The 13,152-nt window shown below is 37.9% G+C and overlaps 2 protein-coding genes across 11 annotated transcripts in view; one reads left to right on the top strand and one right to left on the bottom strand.

Annotated features, from left to right (window-relative positions):
- TMEM116 (transmembrane protein 116) overlaps window positions 1–13,152 on the top strand; it is a 197,491-nt gene that overhangs the window by 36,381 nt on the left and 147,958 nt on the right. For all 8 annotated transcript variants that reach the window (XR_012492554.1, XR_012492553.1, XM_019733890.2 and 5 more), the window contains exons 5-10: window positions 5,944–6,048; window positions 8,663–8,712; window positions 9,591–9,674; window positions 10,467–10,605; window positions 12,302–12,446; window positions 13,042–13,115. Coding sequence is in view for 6 of the 8 variants with exons in the window: in XM_019733890.2 (XP_019589449.1) it covers window positions 5,944–6,048; window positions 8,663–8,712; window positions 9,591–9,674; window positions 10,467–10,605; window positions 12,302–12,446; window positions 13,042–13,115 (597 nt within the window). In the remaining 2 variants the exon portion in view is untranslated. The remainder of the gene's footprint in view (window positions 1–5,943; window positions 6,049–8,662; window positions 8,713–9,590; window positions 9,675–10,466; window positions 10,606–12,301; window positions 12,447–13,041; window positions 13,116–13,152) is intronic.
- Window positions 1–13,152, bottom strand: part of MAPKAPK5 (MAPK activated protein kinase 5) — a 104,688-nt gene that overhangs the window by 25,851 nt on the left and 65,685 nt on the right. The window lies entirely within an intron of this gene.

Genomic DNA, 13,152 nt, shown 5'->3' on the forward strand with positions numbered 1-13,152 from the left:
GAACTAGCTCCCCAAGTGCTGCAGAGACTTTCAATGAAGAGAAATGCCTGGGGCTGCCCTGCTGGTGCACTATGTCTCCTGGCCTATATCTTTCTGAGCCAGAATGTGGCTTGTGGTCATGTGAGTTTGATTGTTTGGTTGAGCCTAGTGGGCTGTGCAAGAGGTGAAATCATTTGACCCACAATATATGTGAATAGGCAGTTCCAGGAGGAAATACAAAGGCCAATAAATGAAAATATGCTTAGTCCCATTAATAATTAAAGTTTAAATTAAAATGATAATGAGATGGCAAAAATTTTAAAGACAGGTAATGCTAGCTGGTGAGAATGTGAGAAAACAGGCGTATTTTCTGGTAATATAAATTAGTAAAAAATTTTTGTAGGCAGTTTGGTGATATCTCTCAAAATAATTTTTCATATCTTATAGCAATTTTACTTTTAAGAATCTATCCTATGGAAATATTTGCACAACTGGGCAAAGATTTGCAAGGATATTCATACATTACTTTTTGTAATAGCAAAAAGTTAGAACCCAAATATCTGTTAGTTAGAGAATGATTAAATAAATAATGGTACATGCAAATAGTGGAATAGTATCCAGCCTTTTAAAAGTAATGATCCTCAAATGATCAACAGATGTAAGTATTAAACACTGACGGCTGCTTATATTACAAAAAGAGAAACTCTCTGATATTATGTGCCCCTTGATGGAAGCACACATCACAACCTATGAAGTTCAGTGGCATTTAGTACGTTCACAGTACTGTGCAACCACCATCTGTATCTAGTTCCAAAACACTTCTATCATTCCAAAGAAATACCCCTCACTCATTAAGCAGTTTCTCCCCATCTTCCCTACACCCGAATACCTGGAAACAACCAATCTGAATTCAGTGTCTGTGGCTATCTATTCTGGATACTTTGTATTAACAGAATCATTTAAAATGTGACCTTTTGTGTTTGTCTTTGTTCACTTCACATGTTTTGAAGGCTCATCCACATTGTAGCATGTATCAGTACTTTATTCCTTTTTATTAATATTCCATTGTGTATGTATACATCACAGTTTTCTTTTCCATTCATCTGTTTATGGACACTTGGGCTGTTTCTACCTTTTGGCTGTTGTACACAATGCTCTTATGAACATGCGTGTATGTGTAATTGTTTGAGTATTTGTTTTCAGTTCTTTTGGGTACATACCTAGGACAGAAATTGCTGGGTCATACGGTGATTCTACTGTGTTTCCCCGAAAATAAGACCTAGCCGGACAATCAGCTCTAATGCCTCTTTTGGAGCAATTAATATAAGACCCAGTCTTATATTATATTATGTTAGATAAGAACCAGTCTTATATTATAGTAACATAAGACTGGGTCTTATATTAATTTTTGCTTCAAAAGATGAATCAGAGCTGAATGTCTGGCTAGGTCTTATTTTCGGGGAAACATGGTATGTTTAACTACTTGAGAAAGCACCAGACTGTTCCCATTTTTGGTACTTGTAATTTGTTGTGTAGATCCAAATTTCTATGTTACCACAAGTTTTTGTTTTTTTATTTTATTTGCCTGAGAGGCTTTTTAAACTTTTTTTTATAGTAATGGTTTGCTTCAGTGTATTCTCTCAGATTTTGTTTGTCTGAAGAAGTCCTTATTTTTGTCATTTTTTTGAAAAGGTATTTTCTATTATGTATGGAATTCTAAGTTGACAGATTTTTTTTTCTCTTTCAGTATTTTAAAGAGGTTGCTCTTATGTTTTCTGGATTGCATTTTTTTCTGATAAAAAATCCGCTGTCATTCATATTTTTGTTCCTGTGTATATAATGTGTCTTTTTACTCTGGATACTATTGGTGTTTTCTGTTCATCACTGGTTTTCAGTAAGTTGATTATGATGTACCTTGGTGTGTTTTTGCATGTTTCTTGTGCTTGGTTTTGTTAAGCTTCTTGTATGTGATGGTTTACGTTTTCATCAGATTTGGAAAAATTTTTGTTATTATTTCTTCAAATATATTTTCTGTTTCTTCCTGCCTGTCTACTCCTTCTGGAATTCCCATCTGTGTGCATTAGCCTGCTTGATATTATCCTACAGCTCACTGAGTGTTCATTTTTTTAAAGTCTTTCTTCTCTAGGTATTTCATTTTAGGTTGTTCCTATTTTTGTCTCTTCAAGTTTACTAATCTTTTCTTGTGCAGTTTCTAATTTGCCATATTTTTTATTTTATGTATTATATTTTTCATTTCCAGAATTTTAGTTTCGGTCTTTTTTATATCTTCTATTTCTCTACGTGTCATGCTCATGATTTCCTCTACCTTCTTGGACATACGAGGTGTGATCAAAGAATATGGTGAATGTTTAAATAAAAAAAACAATTACAGTAAAAGACACATTGCCATTAATCCCCCTCAAAATACTTCCCTCACTTCAAACACACTTATCCCGTCATTCTTGCCACTTTCTGAAGCAGTTCTGGAAGTCCTCTTTCATGAGTGTCTTTAGTTGCGCTGTCATGGCTGCCTCGATGTCCTGAATTAATTCAAAACGTTTACCTTTTATGGTCATTTTGACTATGGAGAAGAGCCAGAAGTCGCACAGTGCCAGATCTGGTGAATAAGATGGATGAGGACACACCGTAAGGTTTTTATTTGACAGACATTGCCGTACCAGAAACGGTATGTGACATGGAACCTTTCCATTAGATCAAACAATATGGTGAATGCTGCTGCCTAGAGTCATCCGATGGAAAGGCAGGGGTCTCCAAGCAGCATGTAGCACGTTAGTAATGGTGTGTGACAAGTTTCAACTTATTCAGTGCAGTCAGTAAGTTGTGAGCTATGGTTGAGAGAAGATGTGTTTTAAAATGTGCCGTAAATCATCCTCCATCATGACAGCACTCCGTGTCACACATCGCTGCTGGTATATGGCAGTTTCTGTCAAATAAAAACATGATGGTGTTTCCTCATCCACCTTATTCACCGGATCTGGCACCATGTGGCTTCTGGTTCTTCCCCAAAGTCAAAATGATTCAGGACATCGAGGCAGCCATGATAGCGCAACTAAAGACACTCACGAAAGAGGACTTCCAGAACTGCTTCAGTAAGTGGTAAGAATGATGGGCTAAGTGTGTTCAAAGTGAGGGGGAGTATTTTGAGGGAGATTAATGGCAATGTGTCTTTTACTGTAGTAAATTTTTTTAAATGTAAACATTCACCGTATTTTGTGATTATACCTCATATATTTGTCCAAGTATATTTGTAATAATTCCTACAACCTCTTTGTTTACTAATTTTTATAATCTCTGTCATGTCTGAGTCCATTTCTATTGATTAATTTTTCTCTTGGTTATAGGTCATATTTTTCTGCTTTTTTGCATGACATAATATTTTATTAGATGCCACACATTGTTAGGTATTAGATTTCTATATATGCATATACATTAGATTGATGCAAAAGTAAATGCGGTTTTTGCAATTATTTTTCTTTTTCTTTTTTTTTTTTTTAAGATTTTTTTATTGGGGTAGGGGAACAGGACTTTACTGGGGAACAGTGTGTACTTCCAGGATTTTTTTTCCAAGTCAAGTTGTTGTCCTTTCAGTCTTAGTTGTGGAGGGTGCTGTTCAGCTTCAAGTTGTTGTCCTTTCAGTCTTAGTTGTGGAGGGCGCAGCTCAGCTCCAGGTCCAGTTGCCGTTGCTCGTTGCAGGGGGCACACAGCCCATCGTCCCTTGCGGGAGTTGAACCGGCAACCTTGTGATTGAGAGGTCGCGCTCCAACCAACCGAGCCATCCGGGAGCTCAGCGGCAGCTCAGCTCAAGGTGCCATGTTCAATTTCAGTTGCAGGGAGTGCTGCCCACCATCCCTTGCGGGACTCGAGGAATTGAACTGGCAACCTTGTGGTTGAGAGCCCACTGGCCCATGTGGGAATCGAACCAGCAGCCTTCGGAGTTAGGAGCACGGAGCTCCAACCGCCTGAGCCACCGGGCCGGCCCCTACAATTATTTTTCATCTTTTAAATTGCAATTACTTTTGCACCAACATATGTACACACACACACACACACACACACACACACACACACATATTAATGTTTTTTTAATTTGAGGGTTTTGTTTTGGATGTAGTTAAATCAATCTATTTGATCCTTTCAAGGCTTGCTTATTTTCACAAGCGTGCTTTTAAGCTTTGATTAGGACAGTTTTTCATATACAGCTAATTTGGTCCCATTAGTGAGGCAATACTCTTATTATTATTCTACAGTGCTGTCATTCCTTCATCTGTATTAGGAAATCTTTCTACTCTGGCTAATGGGAACACAAACTATTCCTTTGGGGATTCCATTGGAGATTGTTCCACCTACTCCTTTCTGGTGGTTCTTTTTCTGGTCTTCTGGGTTTTCTCTCTATACATAGATCAGTAGTTAATCAAAGACTTCAGGGTACCTCTGCAAATCTCCAGAGCACTATGTCTCTATGTGGCACCCTCCTCTTTGATAATCTGCTTCATAAATTTTAGTTGCCTTGGCCTCCCCAAACTCTGAACTCTGTCTTCTCAACTCACCAAGGCCTGTCTCTGTTTGGATTCCCCATCACTGGACTCACTTTTTTCAGCCAGTGAGCTGGGGCACTTGATAGGTTCAACCTGTTTGTTTTTCTTTTTTCAGGGATTACTGTTCTACACTGATTGTTATCCAGTGTTTGAAAACTTGTTCACAAATAGTATTTTTATATATTTTGTCCAATGTTTAGTTTTTAAGACTGAACAGCAAATTCTATTCCTGTTATTTCATACAAGATCGAAGCAGAAATTCCTTCCCTTAGATTTTGTCCTGCTGGTTTCTTGCTATCTTGTCAGTTCTTTGATGCTTTTAAAGATTTAAAAAGCATGGGAAGTCAAAACAGAAACAAAATATGTTTGAAGAAATAATAACCAAAATTTTTCCAAATTTGATTCAAATATAAACCATCATATACAAGAAACTTAACAAAACCAAGCCTCAGAAACATGCAGATAACCACTGTGCTGTACACCTGAAACTAATATAATATTGAATGTCAATTGTAGTTGATGGTAAATAAAATTAAATTTAAAAATAAAAACAATTACATTTGATAATATCTCAAAAAAAAAAAAAGAAACATGCAGAAAATACACCAAGGCACATCATAATCAAATTACTGAAAACCAGTGGTAAACAGAAAACATCAATAGCACCCAGCATGTTAAGTTCTTTTGAATGGAAAGTTTGGTTCATATAGCCTAAGCTATCATTATTAGAAATCGAAATCCGTATGGCCTTTTCAATTAAAAAATAAAATAGAAAAGATTCTATGATACCTTCATAAAAGTAGAAGTTAGGTGAGAAGAATTGGATTATGCTCTGGTTCCTCTGAACAGACAAAAGGATAAAATAAGGAAGCTGGGACATGTTTTAGGTAGGCCTGGATAGAATTCCCACATTTTACGTGGTATGGATACTAGGTGGTAAGTTAGTAATAGACCAGTAGGTAGGATTCTTTTTTTTTCCAGTGGGCAAGGATAATCAAGGAGATTGCATTTATTATAATCCTGATATCGTTAAAATAGGCATCTTTCAAATCATCATAGAAAATAAAGATGTACTAGTATATTTGAAAATCTCTCACAGATGGCAGGTACAAATGAGGAATTCATTTATGTCAATACGCTCAAATTGCAATGTCTTCAAGTCCCTACTTTCATTGTTAGAACTAAATGGAGAAGCAAAATTTTTCTCTAACAAAAGAGTCAAGGGTGACTGAATTAAAATGTAAATGAGGCATCTCAATGATCTAAATGATACTTTGACAGTTGGCAGGACCTCACACCGCCATTTTGATGACGTCTCCCAGTAGGAGTCTTATAGTAGAAAATAATGGAATAAATTGAAGGAAGTCAGAGTGGAGCAGTTATGATGAGTTGTTTTGTTTTCACCTAGATATTCTACATTTCCTCATTTCTCTACACCGTCAATTACATCTGGTATCTGTACAAAGAGCTTAGGATGAAACACAACCAGAGTGGACAGAGCACATTTCCCTTGGTAAGTTTTATTCAGAGCTAATGATTAAGAATGGTATGCTAAAACAAATCTATATATCTGTAATAAACAGTGCAAGCACTCTGCACTGGCTAGGTGAATTCATGGAGGTTAGTAAAAGAAAAACCATGTTCTCACTGAGTTTCCATTCTGTTGACATGATTTCCTCTTCTCTCATGCCACCAAAAAAAAAGAGGGGGGGGGTTGATTATAGGAAATGTTATTTACAGTACTGTCATTCCTGTTTGGGTCTACTCAGTAAGGGAAGTAGTCCTTCCTGGCTCCGTGCCAATCCATCATTGTTGCTAAAGACAAAGATCTTGGAGAAAGTCAGGGAAAGTGCTCAGTTTGCTAACATGGGATTTGAACTATGGGTACTGGAAAGGGAGAGTGTTTGTTCTGCTCTGCTGTATTTCTTCAGTATGTGTGGATAACAGATACTCCTGGTTTGCAGGAGGGCAGAGGAATTAATGTGTGGTAATCAGAAAACAACATTAATCCAGGGAGCGGTTGTCTTCCCTTCCTTGGTTCACAAAGAGTTTTAGGCACTGTCTACCATTACAATTATAAAAGAGGAGAACACTGGGTCAGTACATCTGGATTCTTTTCTTTGTATAGTTATATTTTACATAACACATAATTCACCTATTTCAAGTGTTCAGTTCAGTGGTTTTATTTCTTTTTTTGGTGTGTTTTTTTTAAAGAATTTATTGGGGAAGGGGAACAGGACTTTATTGGGGAACAGTGTGCACTTCCAGGCCTTTTTTTTTTTTCCCCAAGTCAAGTTGTTGTCCTTTCAATCTTAGTTGTGGAGGGCACAGCTCCCAGGTCCAGTTGCCGTTTTCTAGTTGCAGGGGGCACAGCCCACCATCCCTTGCGGGAGTCGAACCAGCAGCCTTGTGGTTGAGAGCCCACTGGGCCCATATGGGAATTGAACCGGCAGCTTCAATTTTTCATCATAAAATGATGTGTTGGTTTATGCGATCTTTAATGTCTCTTTCAGCTCTAAAATGCTATGATATTCTTAAGTCCTAATCTGACTGACTTCTTAAGAAGATATTCTTTTCTTCTTAAGAGAAGAATTACTTTTTTCTACGCTTGTTCTGGATACACAGAATGCTTTTAAAACTTTTTGTTTTTTGCTGTAAGGAGAAAGGACAGTGGGGAAATCATTGAAAAAATAACATAAAGAGACCCCCTTATGCAACATCCTAAATTATTGAAGTCTATACAAGCACTTCAATAGAATTTTCGCAGTGATCAAAATATTTTATGTATTGTCCAGTTCAGTAGCCACTAACCATATGCACCTATTGAGCACTTTAAATGTGGCTGGTGTAATTTAGCAACTGAATTTTTAATTCTATTTTAATTTTAATTTAAGTACATTGTATTGAACAGCACAGGACTATATTCTGGTGCCATTTTCTCCTGTTTACCTCAGGGGATTCAACACATATAATTTCTCTTCTATATTTTAAACTTGTATAGTTTCTAAGCTCCGTACAATTTAGAAATGACCCATGGCTATATATCCTTGTACATGTTTGTCTGCATAATCCTAGAATTCTAGAGCTGGAAGATACTACTACAAAGAAACAGTTCATTTCCCTCCCTTCAGGCAGATGAATGTCTAGAAAGTTCAACAGCTTTGTAGGGGTAGTATGTCGAGTTTTTATTCCTTTGTTCACTCACAAACTAAGAGACTGACTGGAATTTGGGAGATGTTATTCAGTCACAGAGTCATTCCCTGAAGAAGTTGCCATGATGAGACCGGAAGCCACGGATGGGGACAACGTGGGGGAGTACTTTTCCAAGGCCTAGGCTCCTGGCAGGAAAACTAATCTTTGAAGAAAAGGGAGGGAGAGACATTAGATTAACTGTTACATGTGGTATTCTATAGCTTTCTATGCATACAAAGGCACATACTATATTTTTCTTTATATAACGCATGCTGTGACACTAGTTCCAAGAAGATAAACTCTAGCCAAAAATTTAACCCCACTGCCTATTATTCTGTCATACTTTATACTAGGAGCCTTGAAGTTATTTTCTTTTTTTCTTTTTTGAGTCCTCTTTTAAATACCCTAGCAGGACTTCTGCCCTGAACTTTTATCAATAAGCTTTTTACCAGAGATTCATTGACAGCCAAGTAAGAACAAGAATTAAACACAGGATAGCCACCTGATGGATAGAGGATAGAATAAAAAGAGGAGGAGGAACGTGGATGAGAGAGGTCATCAGAGACTAATTTTACTTATTTCCTGTTTTACCTAAAGTCAGCACTGACTATCCTACTTGAAATCATTCGCTTTTAAAAATTTTATTGGGGAATATTGGAGAACAGTGTGTTTCTCCAGGGCCCATCAGCTCCAAGTCATTGTCCTCTCTGTAGCTATTGTTACTTTTTAGAACATAGTAATACAGATAAAATTATCTTAACCTCCAATGCTAAGGAACTGTCTATTTCATTGAATTTTATAGCAAGTATTGCTTAACTAAGCAAGCTGGTTCTTTGGAATTTTTTGTTCTGTCAAGTGGTAAATGATGACCTGGTATTTACTATAATATGATTGGCAATATCCTAAGACATTACTCACGTTTATTCTTTTCATAGGTTATAGATAATACTTGTCGAGTTGGTCAAGTAGCCATCATTTTGTCAAGGTAAGATTTTTGCTTTCCTTCCTAGCAAAGTGTAGACTTATTATTCTGGATTCTAGGTAGGAACAAATAGGAGAACAGTGCCCTTTGAGTCTGTCATGTGTAGGTCCTCGTGGAGACTGAGTAGGAAACAACAAATATGTGATCATTGGTTCCATTTTCTCAGATAGAAGGACAGGCAGTTTGAAGTTACAGATTTGGGTTTTAGCCCCAATTCTGTCATCAACTCTTTGTGACCGTCAACAAATATTTTCCTTTAAATCTTTGGACTCCTCCAATTCCTTTTAATATATCATAAAGAGTTGTGTTGGGTGGCTTTTACGATCTCATCCCCTTTTATAACATTGGGTGTTATAAACTCTTAAAAATTTTAAGCCTATAAAGGGTCTGGATCTCACATCAGAATTGGTTTTAGATTTTGTAACTTTCATTCCTGGATCTTTTCCTCTGGATAAATAATTAGTTATTTAAAAGTATGCTTTGGAAAAGTTCCCAGGAAGGGGCTGATGACAATGAAGTTATTCCTGGTCACCATGGAAAGTAAAACAGACTGAGTGAGCACAGAGCTTCTTGTTAGATTTTTTTCTTCCACTTCGACCCACTTAGATTTTTATCTGACCACACAACCCCCAGAGACTCTATGAAACTGTTAGGGTTTCATTACCCTGCGTATAAAATGTATTCCTCACTCCACTTCCCGGGAACTGGAAAAGAAGTTATACTTAAGGTTTTTGAGGTATTTTTATTGAAGAAATTACATGTCTAGTAGTAGTGGAGAGTGGTGGGGTGATGGAGGTGGGAGGAGAGCAAGATAATATTTTGCAAATGAAAAGTGCATGAAAAAGTCTGAATATTAGGATGATAAGTTTTTTTCCTCCCAGCCTGATACCTTTACTATTGATGATACCTGTGTTCTGTCTGGGAAATGCCAGTGAATGCTTCCGCAACTTCAGCCAGAGCCACAGGTAAGTAAGGACCAAATCTCTCATTTTCCTGGTGGACTACACCTATTCTTTCCTATAAAGAGAGATGGAAGAAGACTTTCTATATACATTTTGGCCAGGATGCTTGTATTAGAAATGGGCTGTGGAACACAGTCTAGTCAAGGCTGAAAATACTTAAGTAGAAATATAATGCAAAGTGACTAGAAGATAATGTGTCGATGAGAAGGAACAAGGTGTTATGGGCAAGGGTTAGCAAAATGATAAGTAAAATTGCATACTCCTTATCTTTCTTTAACACGATGCGTGAGGCGGGGTTTAAATCCCTCGTGAAGATTCTCGTGATCCGTACGCAACGTGTTAAAATAAATTTTATTGGGGAATACTGGGGAACAGTGTGTTTCTCCAGGGCCCATCATCTCCAAGTCATTGTCCTTCAGTCTAATTGTGGAGGGTGCAGCTCAGCTCCAAGTCCAGTTGCTGTTTTCAGTCTTTAGTTGCAGGGGGCGCAGCCCACCATCCCATGCGGGAATTGAACCAGCAACCTTGTTGTTCAGAGCTCACACTCTAACCACCTGAGCCAACCGGCCGCCCCTCAGGAAGCTCAGTGGCAGCTCGTTGTCTTCAGTCTAGTTGTGGAGGGTGCAGCTCACTGACCCATGTGGGAATCGAACAGGCAATCCTGTTGTTCAGAGCTCGTGCTCTAACCATCTGAGCCATCTGGCCACCCCATACTCCTTATCTTTAGTGCACTGATAGGCTTCTCTCTAGTCTTACATCTGTAACAATACTCTTGTCCATTGGTTCTCTTCCTAGGTGTATCCTGATATACTCACCACCATCAGCCATGGCTGAACTCCTGCCTTCTGCCAACACATCCGTCTGCAACACACTTTATTTTTATGGGCTCGCCATTTTCCTGGCCAGCTTTCTACTGAGCCTCCTCACCATTGTGGTATGGTGCCACCTTACTACCTTTATGAAAAGAAGGGGTGTAGGGAGGAATGAATCAGTATTCCCAGGGCCTGGGAAAGATGGGGTGGAGAGGCACTTTCTACAGTCCTAGAACTAAGAAAGTGGCTAGGAGAGATTGACAGTTTAATTACTACCTCAGTCTGTCAGACTTTCCAAGATCAAATGATAAGTGCAGAAAAGAGCCTGTATTCATGTTGTGGGAATTACTCTCATCGCAGATCAGACCAGAAAACTAGTATGTGTCAAGTATATCCTTTATCTAGAATGACACTCTGGAACATAGAACATGCGCTTTGGTTTAGTTTTCCAAATAATGAAAGAATTTTTTTTCCTCAGTTTTTTTATTGGCTATAAATTTGCATTTATGCTGTGTCTAACTGAGCTAAGTGGCTCAGGCAGTTAATTAAATATTCATTTGACCTCATCAGAATGATGTACAATGAAAATAATCAACTATGGAATGAGACAATACGTTATTTGTGTAACTGCCTAGTACAAAGTCAGTAAGCAAGCAAATATGCCTTTTTATTTGCCATATCTACTTTTTCAGTATAATTGTCTGCTTTCTTCCTATTTCAGGGATTACAAACTGTCTTCCTGCAGAACAAATTTATCCCACAAATATGTTTTGTTTTCTAGCACAGCTAGCACATGTGAACCACGTGTAATTGTGTAGAATTTCCTTTGACAACTCAAAAAGAAGTTATGGAGATAGCTCAAATCAGCAACTTTGTGAAGAGTGCATAGTGACTAATTTATATTGAAATGGCTTTGATGGTTGACATTTAGAACTGATGACAAGAGAGACAGGTAGCCTGGCACCCTGGGGATTCCTATTTTCTTCTTCGGAATAACCCAGGCATCAGTGGGCATTCAGAATTAACATTTTCTGATTCTTTGTAAATCAACAGATGGTGAACTGATTCTAATAGACAAATATTTTCAAATTTAAGTTCAAGCCTCCTTTTCATTCCTATGTGTGGGGAAAGGAAACTACATGGCTAAACTTAATTATGTATTAATTTAGAGAGTGGATCTGGATTATTAAAGAAAGGTTTCAGATTTAATCAGATTTGTTACCAGGATTATTACCTAATTTACTCCCCACAAAAAGCATATTGGACTTCTGAACTGATTTATATTTCTTTCATTTGCTAAACCCTGTAAAGATAACCCCCAAAAGGAAGGGAAAAACCAATCTATTTTCTATTTAAGCACAAGAAGAGAATTTTTTTTTTTTTTGCTTAGAGTTGAGAATTTAAGCTCGGCCATAATGCCAAAGTATTTATTTTAAGGGTATTAAGCATAGAACATTTTCTAACACAATCTCTAATAAAGTGTTTTAAGAGTCTGATTAGATCTTAGTTTTAACTTCTCATGCATATTGTGATTAGCTTTAGCGAGAAAAAAAGCCTGAGGGCTGATGTAAGGTTCATGTATTGAACATGGGAACCACAAGTTTGACTAATATCTGTCCATTTCCCTAGTCAAGCAAAAGTTCATTCTGAAGATAATTTTCTCTCAGAAGGAGCCTGGAATCAGATAGTAAAGACAGAAGAATGGACTTTCCTGCTGTCAGATCCTAAGAGAATGATCCCTCTAAAATGATAGGAGGATGGACGTGGGAAGTTTTACTAAGCCTTGGGCAAGCTACTCATTGCTGTGTCCATGTCTAGGTCTTACTCATCCAAGCCCAGATGCTGTATAAGAAGTTTGTGAAATCAACTGGCTTTCTGGGGAGTGAACAGTGGGCAGTGATTCACATCGTGGAGCAGCGAGTGCGCTACTACCCAGTGGCTTTCTTTTGCTGCTGGGGCCCAGGTGGGTATCTTAAGGGACAGAGCTGGGCAATGAAGAGGGCACCTGTTGAGTTCCAATCAAGCAAAGTGGTCTTACCCAGAAGGATGACTGCAAATTCCTGTCCAGCTTGTAAAATTTATGTTGGTCCATCCAGATTTCCAGATTTTCCCAACCTCTGTAACGTCTTTTCCTTTTTACGTTTTATAAATTAAGAGAATTAGACATGAGATGCAACCTGATTTAAGAGGAAATGTCCTGACATAACTCAGAGATATTAACACCTGCCCTTCCTACTACATAAAGTTGTGGTGAGGATCAGATTGGATAATGTTTATGAAAGAGCTTGGTAAACTCTAAAATGCTAAAAAGTGTAACTTATTATCTTGCTGTAATATGTCTTGCCACCACAGCTACACTAATATCTGCAAAGTTTAATCAACGAGGACTAAAGGTTGGAGACCCAAGGACCAGTGGTTTCTGTAACTGGTCAATCTCACTGCTAGCCTTTGTTATGCCTACAACTTCCATTCTCACAGGGTTTAGGTATATATACTGAAGAATTTTATGCTCAGGCAGCCAGGGCTGGCAACAAGATTTATACTTTGTGTTTTCACAGCTGTCATTCTGATGGTCATAAAGCTGATCAAGCCACAGGACACCAAGCTTCACATGGCCCTCTATATTCTCCAGGTAACACCTTCAACATCCAGCATCTCTGTTCTCACAC

This window comes from Rhinolophus sinicus, linkage group LG16 (assembly GCF_036562045.2).
Source record: "Rhinolophus sinicus isolate RSC01 linkage group LG16, ASM3656204v1, whole genome shotgun sequence".
In the NCBI taxonomy this organism is placed as follows: domain Eukaryota; kingdom Metazoa; phylum Chordata; class Mammalia; order Chiroptera; family Rhinolophidae; genus Rhinolophus; species Rhinolophus sinicus.